A 17,209-nucleotide genomic window follows, 5' to 3' on the forward strand; every position below is an offset into this window, starting at 1 on the left:
GTCGCTTTTCAACCAAACTTGGATTGTAGATGGATTTGGGGTACCTGCATGTTATGCTGCTGTCAGAGATCACATGGTAAGGTCAAAGGTGATTTTCAGGTCAACGTTAAATTTTACATGCAAGACTCTCTTCTGACACCTAACTCTGCAACCGTAAGTCACTTTTAAACCAAACTTGGATGGTAGATGGACTTGGGGAACCTGCACGTTATGCTGCAGACGGAGGTCACATGGTAAGGTCAAAGGTCAAAGGTCATTTTCAGGTCAACGTTAAAGTTAACATGCAAGGCTCTCTTGTGACTCCTAACTCTCCAACCATAAGTCACTTTTCAACCAAACCCGGATGGTAGATGGATTTTTTTGGGTCCTGCATGTTATGCTGCAGTCAGAGGTCATATAGTAAGGTCAAAGGTCATTTTCAAGTCAATGTTAAAGTTAACATGCAAGACTCTCTTTCTCCACAACCATAAGTCACTTTTTAACCACACTTGGATGGTAGATGGACTTTGGGGACCTGCATGCTTGGATCATTGTCGCCATGATAATTGTATTTTTTTGTCAAATTTCTGTGTGAGCTCTATATATCGCAATGACGGATGACGCGGTGGGTTCGGGGGATACATGTGCTCGGCTGGGCGACCCGCCGAGCATCTCTAGTTAAATTCATGTCTTCAATAATATCATACTCAAATTGACTCGGCACAAAATTTGCAACATCACCACCAATATTATCAACACGATTATTTGTAAGTATATCATAACCTGGGAGTGCATTCATATTAATACATTCATCTGACAGCCATGTCTGAGTTAAAACTATTACTGTATTTTGAGAAACACCTGAGTTATCTAAAAATAAACAAATTTGTTTAAAATTCTTGTCAAGGCTTCTGATATTAAGATGCAAAATGGACAAGCAGGAAGAAGGTAAACCTTTGAAAATGTTTTTGGCTGAAGCCTGAGTGTAGTAGTTTGAGGATATGACACTCGAAGCCTCATCATTTGGATCTAAGTCAATTTTAAGTTCATCATTAACACCAATATCATAAATAACATCATGATAAGAGGGCGTTTTTCAAGGCAACCACGGTTGTTAGAAAGGTGTCCAGAAATATCATTTTTTTACGGAAAGGACAATATTTTTTCGAGTTTGCACCGAACCATAGTGATTAAGATGGCTAGTGGAACAGACTTTGGAAAAGAATTTCAAGGAAATGCAGAGAAAGGTGAGAAAAATGAGAGAAATCAATTTGTGCAATCAGACCAAGTAGGCGATAGTCATACCACAACAACGTACGCTGGTAGAGCCACACCCAGTACCCCCGTTCAAAGGGAAGGAGAGAAACCAGTTTACATCAGGCAATGGGACATACCTAATGTTCAAAATAACATGGCAACCGGAGAAGAGTTGTACCTAGCCTTGGCCAAAGTGGTTGATCACCAACGCTTAACTGGAGTGCAGAAGGTTAGAGGTTTGTGGAGGATCTACATAGATAGTAAAGAGGCAAGGATCGCTCTCATTAACAGTGGAATTCTACTTAGAGGACAAATGGTGAGTATTTATGACAGAAACCCATTTATTTCATACGAATCTGAAAATTCTGTGAGGCTCACTATCAAAGACGTTCCACTATCTGTCTCTGATGATCTCATTGTAGCTGAATTAGAAGGATGGAAACTTGTTGTGAAGGGGAAAGTCGTTAGACAACGCTTGAGAGTAGGAGGTCAACTCACTACATGCCTTAATGGGGACAGGGTTGTTTTCATCGACCAGCCACGTCAGCCGCTTGCCCGCCATGTCAGCATAGCTACTTCAAGGCACGAATCTTTCACGAAGGTCAGATCACGGAAGCGTCGGTAGCAACGTGTTCACGGTGCTTAGCGACGGGGCATTACTCATCTACCTGTTCTAAGCCTTTTGTCTGCAGACAATGCAAGAATCCCGGACATCGCGCATTCGAGTGTGACCAGCAACTGGCGGCATCCTCCGTTTCTACTTCGGAAAGAAAGTGAGATGATCACATGACAACAGAGGGTTCTACGGTAGAGAGAGCACAAGACGTCAGGCCGAAAGAGAAGAACAGAGAGAGAGACAAAAAGCAGCAGAGTATCCGAGATATGTGGGCGCGAGAAGAGAAGTCGTCAGATCCAGTTGATCATTCAACCGATGATAGTGAGTCGTTTGAATCAGAATCCGAGCAGTCACGTGATTCGAGAGGTAGTCGGCGGGAGAAATGTTGACGAAAAACCAGGAAAAGGCGCAGAAAAGGTTCGAGTAAGAACTGAATGATATAAAGGCAATCTCTCTTTTGTCCCTCAATGTGAGAGGTATAAGAAATAAAGAAAAGAGAAGGTTACTATTTAATTATTTGGAGAAGAAAAATACGGATGTTACATTCTTACAAGAAACTTTTCTCACGGAAGATCTGAAGAACATTGTTAAAAGAAACTTTTCTCATGGAAGATCTGAAGAACATTGTTAAAAGAGACTGGAATGGAACAATTTTTAATTCATACGGAAGCAATCATAGCAGAGGAGTTTCAATTTTAGTGAAAAGGAATACCCAAATACCTGTTAATTTGATTTACTCATCAGATGATGGAAGGATTTTGATTACAGATACTAAAATAAATGACAAAAATGTGTTTTTGGTTAATATGCTCCGACAGATAAGAAGAATAAAGAATATTTTTTCTTAAAGTTGGAAAAGCTTATGAATAATTATGATTGTGAGACTACTGGTTCACATGTTTTAATCATAGGAGGTGATTTTAATTGTGTTAACGATCCAAGTATTGACGTGATAGGTAATAAAACAATATACAAGAAACCAAATGGATATATGCAATTTGTTAAAAAATTTAAGATGGTTGATGTATGGAGAAAAATTAACAATAACAAAAAACAATATACCTATAGAAGTAAGCATCTGAATATGTCATCGAGGATAGATTACTGGCTAGTTCAAAATGAGTTTGTTGATTACATTTATAATATGTCCATTAAACCAGTCTCAATGTGTCCAGACCATTGTGCTATTACTATGACAATACATTCATCACGTAATGCTGCCCGTGGTTCTTCATACTGGAAAATGAATAATTCACTCCTGAAAAATAGCGATTACAAAACTGGTGTCATTAATGTTATCACTCATACTAAAAATGAATTAAAAGCAGAATGTGATCCTCATTATATTTGGGACCTATGTAAGTTGAGAATTAAAGATTATACTATATCTTTTGCTAAGAAGCTTAGGAAAGCAGAGAAGGAAAAATTGACTTCATTGGAAAAAGAATTAGAATGTTTACATGTACAACTTTGTGCAGGTAATTCTGAGAAAGAAGAACGGATGATTAGTGTTCAAAGGAATGTTAATATGTATTACAAAAAGCAATGCGATGGTGCAAAAGTTATGTCTAGAGTTACACATTTTCAAGAAAGTGAAAGCAATATTTCATACTTTTTAAATTTAGAACACAGGATTAGTGCAAAAAAATATATATCAGGGATAAAGATAGGAAAGAAAGTAGTAACTGATAGGGACAAAATTATAAAGTTAGTAGAAAAGTTTTACTCCTCATTATACACAACACAAAATCCCGATCTGTTGTTAATCGAAGCGTATCTTAAAGAAATAAATCATCCTCATTTATCTGGTAGTGAAGCCGGAGAATGCGAGGGACTGATCTCAATTAAAGATGCAACAAATGCATTAAAGGGAATGAGTCTCAATAAAACACCCGGTATCGACGGATTAACAGTAAAGTTTTTTAGGGAATTTTGGGTTGATATATAAGATCTTGTTGTAAATAGTTTAAATGAAGGTTATAGCAAAGGTAAGCTTAGTTTTTTGCAGAGAAAGGGTGTTGTAACTTTATTATTCAAAGGTGGAGATTCGATGGAATTAGGTAACTGGCGACCAATTACATTACTTAATACTGATTACAAAATACTTGCTACAGTACTATCAAACAGACTCCAAAAGGTTTTAACTCATTTAATTAATGAAGACCAAGTAGGGTATATCAAGGGCAGGAGTGGTATTTATAATGCCAGAATAATCCAGGATGTTATAGATTACAGCATATTTAACAAAACCGATTCGACACGTTAGAATGGAAGTTTATTGATGCTTGTTTAAAAATATACGGTTTTAAAGATAGCTTTAGGAAATGGATTTCAGTTATATATAATGATCCCCATCTTAATGTATTAACGAATGGATGGTTAACAAGAGATATAAACCCATTGCGTGGTATAAGACAGGGCTGTCCCTTATCCGCATTAATATTTATACTTTGCATTGAAACCCTTGCAAATCAGATAAGACAAAATAATAATATCAAAGCTTTGAGTATTGGTTACACACATAAAAATAAGAATACTTTCAAGATACTGCAGTTAGCAGATGATATGACATTATTTGTCAAGACAGTTATATCAGGCAATACAGCTATTACTATCATAAGAAACTTTGAAACATATTCTGGAATTCATTTAAATGAAAACGAAACAAAATCTATTTGGCTAGGAAACAACAATCCGACAAATAATATTGGAAATACATTATGGGAAGACGTTTATGTTAAGTCTCTTGGTATTTATTTTTGTAAAAAGAAGCATTTAAGTCTAGAAATGAATTGGTCTGAACAAAGAATATTAAAAATTAAACAGTTGTTACAAATATGGAAACAGAGAAACCTTACGTTAAGAGGGAAAATATTAATATTAAAATCATTGATTATGTCGAAAATAATTTATACAACACAAGTTCTTTCTTGTCCTAAAGAAATAGTAAAGGAGCTCGATAAATTATTTTTTGATTTCCTATGGAATGGACGACCCGCAAAGGTGAAACGGACTAATGTAGTTAGCACAATAGAGGAAGGTGGCCTAAATATGTTAGATGTTGAAACAAAAGTTGCGTCGTTGAATTCATTTTGGCTTTGTAAATATTTGAGTGATGAGTTAAACCCTGGATGTAAATGTATGTTTGATTACTGGTTTCAGCAACTGGGTGGTATAAAAGTTATTATGAATTGTAAATACAACATTAAGAACAAATGTTTTTTTGAAAACAGGATGCCTTATTTCTATTATAACTTGATATCAACGTTTTTCTTATTAAAAAGGTATAACTATTCAAGAAATATTCAAGCAGATATACAGCATAATTATTACAAAGAAATGGTTTGGCTAAATAAAGACATCTTATACAAAGGAAAAATGTTATTTTATATGAATTGGATAAACTCTGATATTTTGTTCATGGGGGATTTATTGGATGATAAGGGTTTTCTACCTATAGATAAAATTAGCGCTAAAATAGTAGCTAAGGATGGAAGGTGGTACAGTCAATATACTCGTATAAGACACGCTATTCAGTTATGTTGCAACATGTCTTTTTTTTCTAGCACAGGTTTATTGCAAAAGAAGTATTCAGAATTTAGATCCAATGTTAATGTATATAATAATATTAGATTGGTTGATAGTATTATATTTCATTAAGTAAATTGACAGGAAAATATATTATGAATTGATCAAAGTAAAAACCGAAGAATCTAGAGCTGAGGAATTTTGGAGTAATACATTAGTAGTTGACCGTTTACCAGTTAGTTTGGATAGATGTCTGGTTATTTACGTTAAAGTTTGTTAAGGATAATGTATTGGTCAATTTTAATTTTAAGTACATGTATAATATTTTGGCAAAACCAGCTAACCTTTTTAAATGGAAATTAAAAGAAGATGATCAATGCTTTTACTGTGATCAAAAAGGTGATTGCAGTCATATGTTTTTCTCTTGTAACATAATGATAATATTTTTGAAAAAAGTTGAAGAAAATGTACAGAAATATATTTTGCCAAATTTTCATTTCCAGCCATGTCATATACTATCAGGAATTTCATTTAGATCAAAAGAAAAAAATGATGTAGATATAATTTTGAATTATGCTTTATATACTATTTATAAATGTTTCGCTGGAAAAGAATCTAGAAGGAAAATAATGATTCAAAGGCTGTTTAATATTTTGTTTTACCTATTAAGATATCGTTTACAGATAGAAGAAAATGTGAAATCCAGAAAGCCATGTATTTCCCTCCAGAAATGGAGGCATATGTTAGCACTGAATATATTTGTTTGATGAATAAAGAAGACCAGCAATGGTTATTTTACCCAAAAAAAATAACATCATTGGAATCATTGGAAATGTTCGCAGTCAAATCGAAGTCAATCATTATTTACATAAAACATCAACAATATATACATATGCGTAAGAGAGTTTTATTTAATTTTGTGAAGATCCTCTTCTTGGTGAATAGCAACCGATGGAACATTCCATCGGCTCTTCCTCACCAGAATGGTGCCATTCATTGTCCATAAGAACTTGTATCCTGCCTTCTTCCTCTCATCATTCTCTTTCTTTAGGAGAGACTTCTTAGCTGGGGCTAGATTTTCGTTGAGGAACACCTTCATCTCTTGAGAATCACAGTTGACGGGTTGATGTTTCCCTCAGTTTTTTACGGCCTGAGTACAGAGTATCCCTCATCCTTCTGGTTGTGAATTGAACGATGATTGGTCTGGCTGGACCACCTTCTCTCCTCTGACCAAGTCGATGTGTCACATCAATGTCGTCGTTGGATACCTCTGGTGAAATTTTCTTCATTCTCACCTTCTCAGGAACACCTGCCCCTTCTAAGTTGATCCTTCTATGATATTGATCCAAGTCATTCACTTGGTGTTCAAGTGTCATCATCTTTGCTTTCAGATGCTCATTTTCTTTCTTCATAGAAGCATTCTCACTACTCAGCCTTTTCACCTTGCAGGTGAGCTCATCCACTTTATCGCTAAAGAACTCAACAGATTTTCGAAGCTCATCTTGACCAGATTTCATTTCATTGAGTTGTGATGTCAGAGTTTTGTTTAGTTTTTGAAGTTCAGACTTGATTTCAATGAAATCTTCGAACGTGATGGATTGATTTTTCTTAGGCCCTGGCATACTCTGTTTATCGATGACATCACACTGACCAGACCTGATTTGGATGAGATGGATATTGCGCTTCAAAGATGCCTTATTTTAGCGTAAAGTCATGCGTCTTTGTGATGCGCGTTAGTATCTCGCGCGTGATGTTGATTTTCAAACAATATTGAATAGTAAAATTGATGAAAATTAATGTTCTTACCGACGATAACGTCGCGGTCTTCAAGAGTCAAACACTAATAATCACATCACTTTCTCTGGTGTCCGATCAGCTTTCATACGATCTAAAATTTAACTGTTATTTGCAAGTGCTTTGGGCTATTTGTTGACAATATTCAGAGCAAAGCAAAAACACGTCTTCTCCCTTCAAACATCTAAAAAAACAAATTATCATCACGGTTATCAACAACATCGTTATGATCACTATCATGATCCATATGATAAAAAGGGAGCATAGGGAATGGAGATAATCAGTAAAAATGGTGGTGTAGACATCAGATACTTCAATAAGGCTTTATACTTGGAAATTACATGTAAAAACATGGATAATAGACTTTAAAATGGGTATTTATTGCAATATGTGCACCTGTATACATTCCAATGGACATTAGAAATGAAGTGAAAGAAGTCATAAAGAGAAAAAAAAATGTTTTAAAGAAGTTGCATAAGCAGGAATCGTACCAGGGATCTTTGCTTGGCATTACAAGTGACTAACTGATAGACTACAGCATCCACCCATATGTATTACACGTAGACAGAAATTGAGAATCTGGAATTCAACTTTGCAATAAAAATTTTAGTATGATCCTGGGGTGGTATTCTGAGATCCATTTTATCTCAGATAAAATAAATATTTTATCTCCGTTAAAATCGTCCTCAAATAAAAAAAAATTGTTTTGTGTCGGTGTTGATTCCATGCATTATTTCTGTTTGTAAGACGCCGGAACCTAGGCATGGACTGCCAGCGTTGTACAGCTAAAAGCAGTCGGAGAGTACCCAAACAATCATAGCATAAATTTATAGTGATAATAATTCATGCAACAGTTCTCTCTCAAGTTAGGAACTTTGGATATTGGTCAGAACGTGAGAAATATCTAATAACCAAGAATGAAAAATTGGATACATACCAAAATGGGCCTTTATCCCGTCAAAATTTGAAGGAGAAGTCCTTTTTCCGCAACAACTTGCTGCAGGCTGAAAAATAACAACTTTGCCAATTTTATGTCAACAGGCTCATTCATGACTATTTAGTTTATGTAATGACGGTTATATCGCATCATAAATTGACATAACCTAAAACAATACATATTTTTATGCAATGAAATTTATGTCAATCACATAGCTATGTATGATTTTATGTCATGATCGAGATTTATGTCCTTGAGACCTGAATTTTTATGCAACAGGGCCCTGATCTCTTCAGCGCAATTTATAAACAAAATATTGTTACTATCATTATCATATCGATGTTGATACTAAATCTAAGAAAAAAAAATTGTTTTTGTAGCATACTGTATGCAGATATTGTAGGATTTACAGCATTAGCTAGTGAATGTTCTCCACCAGAACTTGTCAAAACTCTCAATGAACTCTTTGGAAGATTTGATCAGCTTGCAGAGGTAAGAAATCTATCAATTATTTTGCTAATAATATGTGATGCATCATATTGAAATCAGACTGAAATTGGAAGTGGATGCACATGATTTGTCTCATTCGTTTACATTTTTTTTTCATAGTGGTGGTCAATTAGTGCTTATTTGATGTTTATACCTTTATTTGTTGGATAGAAGTGACATGGATGCAAGAACATTATGTAAATTGATTGACCAGACAGTGACTTTTATTTTATTGTTCAATAAATGTAGCTATTAAGGAAGGCAATTAAGGGGGTAATGGGAATGAGTGTATTGTTGTAATACATTGTGGGGTTTGTTGTTGATAACTCTTATTATGGAATTGTTATGTTTTTCATTCATGCTGTATGTATATTGCATTTTATTAGAGGTGTAGATTTGACCCTTATCATTTACACAGGTTGTATTGATTGTGCCAGTTTTGGAGTACCAATTGTTTAATTGTTACCCTACTCATACATTATCCTGTTACTTTAATATTTTTGTTTGTGTTCTTTGTTATGAATGTTATTTCATACATTCATACTGAATATGCATGGTTCTAGACCAGTCTAAGAAAAAGAGAGAAAAGTAATCATGCCAGTATGTTTTATTGTTTAATTGTGCCACCACAAGTGGCCAAGTGGCTTACCATAGACACATGCGGCGAATCTGCCATGGCCAATAAATGTCTCAACACCTATCTGAATGGTCTGTTGTTTTCCTTTTAATCTAATTGCGCAGGCAAAGTTCGAATTCAGAGTCTGCAGGTCAAAGGTCACAGCTCATTAAATATGCGAGTTAGTTTCCGCATGATAACTTATGAAATATTCAACAGATTTTAAAATATGTGGTTGTGTAGGTAGATGACACCAAGATACAGGCTAAGTTTGAATTTGAAGTCTGCAGGTCAAAGGCTTCAGCTCATTAAATATGCGAGTTCTTTCCGCATGATTACTTATGAAATATTCAACAGAGGTTCGTGTAGGTAGATGGCACCAAAATACAGGCTAAGTTCAGATTCTGAGTCCGCAGGTCAAAGGTCACAGCTCATTATATATGCAAGTTGGTTCAAAGGTCTAAAAAAATTATTTTATATATATATAAGCATATTGGCTTCTGCACGAAATTAAGTTCAATCATATTGAATGAATTTCTGATCACATTAAGCAGGGGCATCTGTGTCCTTTGGACATGTTAAATTTCTAGTTTAAACATGCCTCCCTTCACAATGAGTGCGTGTTGGTCTCGCAAATCAAATGAATGTATCCCAGTTATTGACACTATATTACAAAATTAATTACCTAAAAACCCTCCCACCGCCCCCTCGCCTTGCATGGCAACATGTCTCTGGGTTCAGGTGGGTGTTTCATAAAGCTGTTCGTAAGATACGAATGACTTTACGCACGACTGGTGATCCTTTCTTGTACTATGTGATATCCCTGTATAAATGATTTATGACCTAAGAACATGTTCCAGTAATGCGTAAAGTTGTGCGTAACTTTATGAACAGCTTTATGAAACACCCACCAGGCTCATATAAAGATTTAATGGATGCCAATATGCATGATGATCTAGGGATAGGGCATACGTAGGGAGATGCAGCGTGTGCACAGGAAAAATTATGTACTTATTATTTGGTGTTAATCGTAATGAACTAGCAAATCAAATGTATATATTCAGTTATATCGTAAATAAAATCATGGTATTTTCATAGAGCATGAAATGAGCTTCCTAGTTTTGCACATTTAATTGAGAAGAATATTCTATATTGGAATTAATTCAGAGGTGTATCAGAGGGACATTTGGGGGGGGGCGTGCTGTACGCCCACTTTTGTTGGATATAAAGAAATATCATCCTCATGTTTATGTTCTTCATTGATATTGCAGGAATTCGACTGCATGAGAATCAAGATTTTAGGTGACTGTTACTATTGTGTGTCAGGTCTTCCTATATCCAGACCTACACATGCTATCAACTGTGTGGAGATGGGATTAGCTATGTGTGAAGCTATCAAGTAAGTTTCTTTTGATCCTTTATAACATTTATTCCTAATTAATTGAGCGTGAAATCTGAAGTTTTGTTATGGCACTATAAAAATGTGATGAATGAAAGTACAAGATATGTAACAAATCTTGTTGATTTCTATTTGAAAAAAAATATATTTTCTTGGAGTCCTATTACAAAAGTATCATATAATATTCCACTCACTGGTAGATTAAAAGTTATTTCAAGGAATAAATCATTCTTGCATTCAACAGTCAATTTTTGTCTCACCTGCATAGCAGAGTGAGACTATAGGCACTGCTTTTCCGACGGCGGCGGCGTCAACATCAAATCTTAACCTAAGGTTAAGTTTTTGAAATGACATCATAACTTAGAAAGTATATGGACCTAGTTCATGAAACTTGGCTATAAGGTTAATCAAGTATTACTGAACATCCTATTAGAGTTTCATGTCACATGACTAAGGTCAAAGGTCATTTAGGGTCAATGAACTTAGGCCATGTTGGGGGAATCAACATCAAAATCTTAACCTGAGGTTATAAATCGGCGCTGCCAGAGGCTTAACCTGCGCCGATCAATAATAACCAGCTCCACATAAATCTAAATCGGCGCCAGTCAAGAATAATCGGCGCCATCTGGTTATAAATCGACGCCAGTAAAAAAAAATCGACACTGCCTGAGTTCTTAACCGGCACCGATCTTGTGCGAGTTATAGTGGTTTTCAAAGTCAGCACTGCTGCTATGTTGAATCACGTGATGCAGGTGAGACGGCCAGAGGCATTCCACTTGTTATTATTGAACATGGAATTGTCTTTTTATCCCTTTCCCCAGTTTCCTTATCTGTTCTTTTATATGTTTCATCAGGGACACCCCGATACATCGGCGGATCCAGGGGGGTGGCGCAGGGGGTGCGCGCCCCCCTAATATTTGAGCGGCGCCGCTCAAAAAAAAATAAAACAAAAGTAAAAGAAAGAAAAGGCACCGCTTGAAAAAAAAAAAAATTCCAACAACTTCGCCGGTAGCAGTGCGCTGCCTGCATATAACTGGCGCCAATCAAGAATAATCAGCGCCACCTAAATCTAAATCGGCGTCGGGCAAGAATAATCAGCGCTATTTGCCTATAAATCGGCGCCAGTCAAGAAAAATCAACACTGCCAGAGTCTTAACCGGCGCCAATCATGGATAATCAGCGCCACTCAAATCTAAATCGGCGCCGGACAATAATAATCGGCGCCATCTGGTTATAAATAGCCACTAGTCAAGAAAAATCTACACTGCCAGAGTGTTAACCAGCGCCAATCAAGGATAATTAGCACCACTTAAATCTAAATCGGCGCCAGACAATAATAATCGGCGCCTGCGCCAGTCAAGAAAAATCTGCACTGCCAGAGTCTTAACCGGTGCCAATCAAGGATAATCAGCGCCACCTAAATCTAAATCGGGCAGGACAAGAATAATCGGCGCCATCTGGTTATAAATCGGCGCCGGTAAAAAAAATTGACGCTGCCTGAGTTCTTAACCGGCGCCGATCAAGGATAATCAGTGCCACCTAAATCTAAATTGGGGCCGGACAAGAATAATCAGCACCATCTGGTTATAAATCGGCGCTGCCAGAGGCTTAACCAGTGCCGATCAAGAATAATCAGCTCCACATAAATCTAAATCGGCGCCGGGCAAGAATAATCAGCCCTATTAGGTTATAAATCGGCGCCAGTCAAGAAAAATCAGCATTGCCAGAGTCTTAACCAGCGCCAATCAAGGATAATCAGTGCCACCTAAATCTAAATCGGGGCCGGACAAGAATAATCAGCGCCATCTGGTTATAAATCGGCGCTGCCAGAGGCTTAACCAGTGCCGATCAAGAATAATCAGCTCCACATAAATCTAAATCGGCGCCGGGCAAGAATAATCAGCTTTATTAGGTTATAAATCGGCGCCAGTCAAGAAAAATCGGCATTGCCAGAGTCTTAACCAGCGCCAATCAAGGATAATCAGTGCCACCTAAATCTAAATCGGGGCCGGACAAGAATAATCAGCGCCATCTGGTTATAAATCGGCGCTGCCAGAGGCTTAACCAGTGCCGATCAAGAATAATCAGCTCCACATAAATCTAAATCGGCGCCGGTCAAGAATAATCAGCTTTATTAGGTTATAAATCGGCGCCAGTCAAGAAAAATCGGCATTGCCAGAGTCTTAACCAGCGCCGATCAAGGATAATCAGTGCCACCTAAATCTAAATCGGGGCCGGACAAGAATAATCAGCGCCATCTGGTTATAAATCGGCGCTGCCAGAGGCTTAACCAGTGCCGATCAAGAATAATCAGCTCCACATAAATCTAAATCGGCGCCGGGCAAGAATAATCAGCTTTATTAGGTTATAAATCGGCGCCAGTCAAGAAAAATCGGCATTGCCAGAGTCTTAACCAGCGCCAATCAAGGATAATCAGCGCCACCTAAATCTAATATAAGGTCAAAGTTCATTTAGGGTCAATGAACTTAGGCCATGTTGGGGGAATCAACATCAAAATCTTAACCTGAGGTTATAAATCGGCGCTGCCAGAGGCTTAACCTGCGCCGATTAATAATAACCAGCTCCACATAAATCTAAATCGGCGCCAGTCAAGAATAATCGGCGCCATCTGGTTATAAATCGGCGCCAGTCAAGAAAAATTGGCATTGCCAGAGTCTTAACCAGCGCCAATCAAGGATAATCAGCGCCACCTAAATCTAAATCGGCGCCGGACAAGAATAATTGGCGCCATCTGGTTATAAATCGACGCCAGTAAAAAAAAATCGGCACTGCCTGAGTTCTTAACCGGCGCCGATCAAGAATAATCAGCTCCACCTAAATCCAAATCGGCGCCAGTTGATTATGAATTGCCGCTGCCTGAATCTTCCGTGACTTCGGCAAAAATAATCAGCACTACTTGTTTAAATCGGCGCTGCCTTTGTCTTAACCGGCGCCGATTAAGAATGATCAGCGCCTTCTGGTTCCAATAAAATGCGCCGGTAGAATAGTGAAGAAGGGCCTATTGCCAACCAAATCTAGATCGTCTTTTTTCTTATTTAAACATTCCACATTGTGCCACCTCTATGGCCTTTAGTGTAAGACAGCTACTATAGTGTTTTATGAAGATGATTTGATATTTTACGCCAAAACGTTGCTTATACCAGGAGTGTATAATTACGCAACCAGACGTGTATTCGTTAGACCTTAAACCAATAAATATCATTTTCAATGTATAAATACAGTTTGTCAATACCTTTGTTTTAAATAACGTTTAAATGTTAACGCCACAAAATTTGATTTATTTTCATCTTCAATTAAGTTAAATATTATTCATCTGATCACCCAGGAAGAAGTTAAAACAAGGATAATGATACCTGTAAAACTGGAGAACTTTTTCCAAAGCTCTGTCTTGAAGGATCTATTTCCGAGTTCAGGTCATAAGCATTATATCCAGTTTCATCAAAGTAATTAGATAAGAATTACTCATTACAAATTGCATTAGATTTAGTGAAAAGCATCACAATATATACATACATTTTTTCAGATCGAAATACCAAAATTTTAAGCTCGCGCTTCACGCTCGCATCTATTGTTTTTTTTAGATACCAGTCTTAATCATTGGTACCAAAAATGCTTAGAATATTTATAGTATACTATAAAAATATCAGCTCGCGCTCGCATCAATTTGTTGGTGAGATATATGTGTCTCTATCTCATGAGTTATATAGATAAATATATATATATATATATATATATATATATATATATATATTGTAAAGAAATGGATGAAGAGAACAATGGTAGGCGTAGCTTAAATCAAGGTTCCCCAGAGCTATCTACCCTTTGGAAAAATTGGTGATGCCGAAAAAATGTCTCCGCCGGGAATCGAACCCGGGCCCCCAGCTTTGAACGCCGGTGCGTTAACCACTAGACCACAGATGGGTTAATGGCTAGGGCAAACCCAATCCGATTGACCGTCAGATAGACAGATTTTTCGACACTATACCAATTATTATTTCCTTTGTCGGGTGAAGGTGGGTTTAGAACAATGACAAGCCGCCATGCCTCAGCTGGATCAAAGCTATTGCTTCGAAACAGTACATGTATGGGAGAAGAAATACAAATGTGTAAAGTTATACATGTACAACAGCTTTTGGCAACTCTTTTTATTTAAATATTGTAAAGAAATGGATGAAGAGAACAATGGTAGGCGTAGCTTAAATCAAGGTTCCCCAGAGCTATCTACCCTTGTACATGCTGTTGTACATGTACAAGCTGTTGTACATGTATAACTTCACACATTTGTATTTCTTCTCCCATACAGCATCACCAATTTTTCCAAAGGGTAGATAGCTCTGGGGAACCTTGATTTAAGCTACGCCTACCATTGTTCTCTTCATCCATTTCTTTACAATATTTAAATAAAAAGAGTTGCCAAAGCTGTTGTACATGTGTAACTTTTTACACATATATATATATGTATACCTTTTTCAACATTTTCTTTTATGGCGCTGGTGAAGTGCAAAAATATGTGTGCCGCTCGGCTGTGCACCCACCCTTTCGCCGACGGCTGGATCCGCCTATGCGATAGTCCGCGGATCCGATAGTCTTCGGATCCAATAGTCAGCTGGTCCGTTAGTCCGCAGGTCCGATAGCCTGTGGGTGCGTTAGTCTGTGGGTCCGATAGTCCGCAGCACATGTGTGTAAAATTATGATCAGGATATATCAAATGTCATCGAGAGGTCTAAAGGTCAACTCATACGAGACCATAGGGTTCTATAAGGCTCAGATCCATGGGGGACCGAGGGGACCTTGCCTCACCCCCCCCCCCCCTTCCCACTCCAAAAAAAAAAGAGCTTGGAGGAAGAGGGGGAAAGAAAAAGAAGAAATACAAAGAGAGGACAAGGGGGGAAAAGAGAAGGAAAAGAAGAGACAGGAATAAGGGGAAAGTGTGAGAAGAAAAGAAAGAGAGAGGAAGATGGTTAAAGAAGAGAAGAAAAAAAGGGGGAGAGGGGGAAAGGAAAAGGAAGAAGAAAATGGGGAAAGAAGAGAAAAAAGAGAGGAAGAGTAGTCCTGGGGTCCGTTGCAGAAAGAGTTGCAATCAATCGCAACTCTAAAAATCATGCGCAACTTGATTTTCAACCAATCAACAGCGCGCATTTGGGACTTGCGTTTGATTTTTTGACTTGCGTTTAAACGCAACTCTTTCTGCAACGGGCCCCAGGATAGGCCCCATAGAAACTATTCCCTACATACCTGACATTATAGCAACATAATTGCAACAAATGAGAACAAAATGTATAAATGAAATTGTACATGTAGATAAATTGCATCACATGTATACCCTGTTTGAGGATGTCACGTCTTAGTGTCCTCAAATTGACTATTTTCCCCATTAAAAGCCTTGTAAAATGAAAATTACTTTGTCTTTGGGCCTAATTTTATCTCTACATCATGAAATAAGGATCTTTTTTTTTTAAAGTCAACTCATTTGACCTTAAAATGTTTGAAGTATGACATGTTCAAAACTCTAGGAAAATCCCTCCACTATCATAAAAATACTAATATGTGTAATATAGTCATTTTAGGAAGATGAAAATTAATTTAGAAGTTCTTGTTCTTTTCAGGACTGTTCGTGATGCCACGAGTGTTGATGTAAACATGAGGGTTGGTGTTCATACAGGTAATGTTCTATGTGGTGTACTTGGCCTGAGGAAGTGGCAGTATGATGTCTGGTCACATGATGTTACTTTAGCCAATCACATGGAGAGTTGTGGTGTTCCTGGGTAAGTTTTTTCTTTTATTTGATATTTGAGAAATATCTCGTGTCATTCAGAGTATATGTTTTAATGTGAATGTTGCAGCAGGATTGGCTCGTACATGTACCATTGTAACACTGTGACATACAAAGGACATGCTTTTTAACACTTTACTTTCTGACTTAACTCCGTGAAGTTAATGAATAAAGTGGCTATTCTCATTTGATGTAGTAAAGACTTGATAAAAATAATAATATGAAAAATAGGAAAAAATAATTTAACATGACAATGACCTATATGGTAAATAACTGTACTATAACACTGACTTCTGAATTGCATGTACAAAACCCAAGGGGAATACAGAGTAGTTTTCCTCCATGTATGATCAAATTAAAAGGACAATGCATTATTTTCAATTGTAAAGTCTATTAAATAACAGGATAAGAAAATATGCAATTACGCAAAGTTATAAAAATGCAGCTAAAAATGAATAGCAATAATCCTCACTGAATTTATAACTATTGTTTCATGATTCATGAACATTAATGTAACTAGATTTTACATTTGAAACTGAATATGATTTAAATAAAGAAAAAGATTATGTATGTGGATATTGAATGTGGTGTGACCTTTCACAAGAATGTACGACTACATTCATACTTATATCTGTAATTGTGATCCATGTATGTGTGTACATGTATGCTTTTATACTTGTGCCGAGTAAAAATGTTTAAACGCTGTAAAAGTACCATTGAAAGCATAAATGTTGAAAAAAAAACCTAAAACTTTTGTTGAAAAAAAAGTTTGCTTTAGCATCTGTACATTCATTTTAATA

The 17,209-nt window shown here is 36.8% G+C and overlaps 1 protein-coding gene across 1 annotated transcript in view; it reads left to right on the plus strand.

The window, feature by feature from the left end:
• LOC121406826 (adenylate cyclase type 2-like) overlaps window positions 1-17,209 on the plus strand; it is a 127,480-nt gene that overhangs the window by 75,445 nt on the left and 34,826 nt on the right. The window contains exons 6-8 of the mRNA XM_041597696.1: window positions 8,492-8,603; window positions 10,488-10,615; window positions 16,243-16,401. Of these exons, the coding sequence (XP_041453630.1) occupies window positions 8,492-8,603; window positions 10,488-10,615; window positions 16,243-16,401 (399 nt within the window). The remainder of the gene's footprint in view (window positions 1-8,491; window positions 8,604-10,487; window positions 10,616-16,242; window positions 16,402-17,209) is intronic.

This window comes from Lytechinus variegatus, chromosome 2 (assembly GCF_018143015.1).
Source record: "Lytechinus variegatus isolate NC3 chromosome 2, Lvar_3.0, whole genome shotgun sequence".
In the NCBI taxonomy this organism is placed as follows: Eukaryota; Metazoa; Echinodermata; class Echinoidea; order Temnopleuroida; family Toxopneustidae; genus Lytechinus; species Lytechinus variegatus.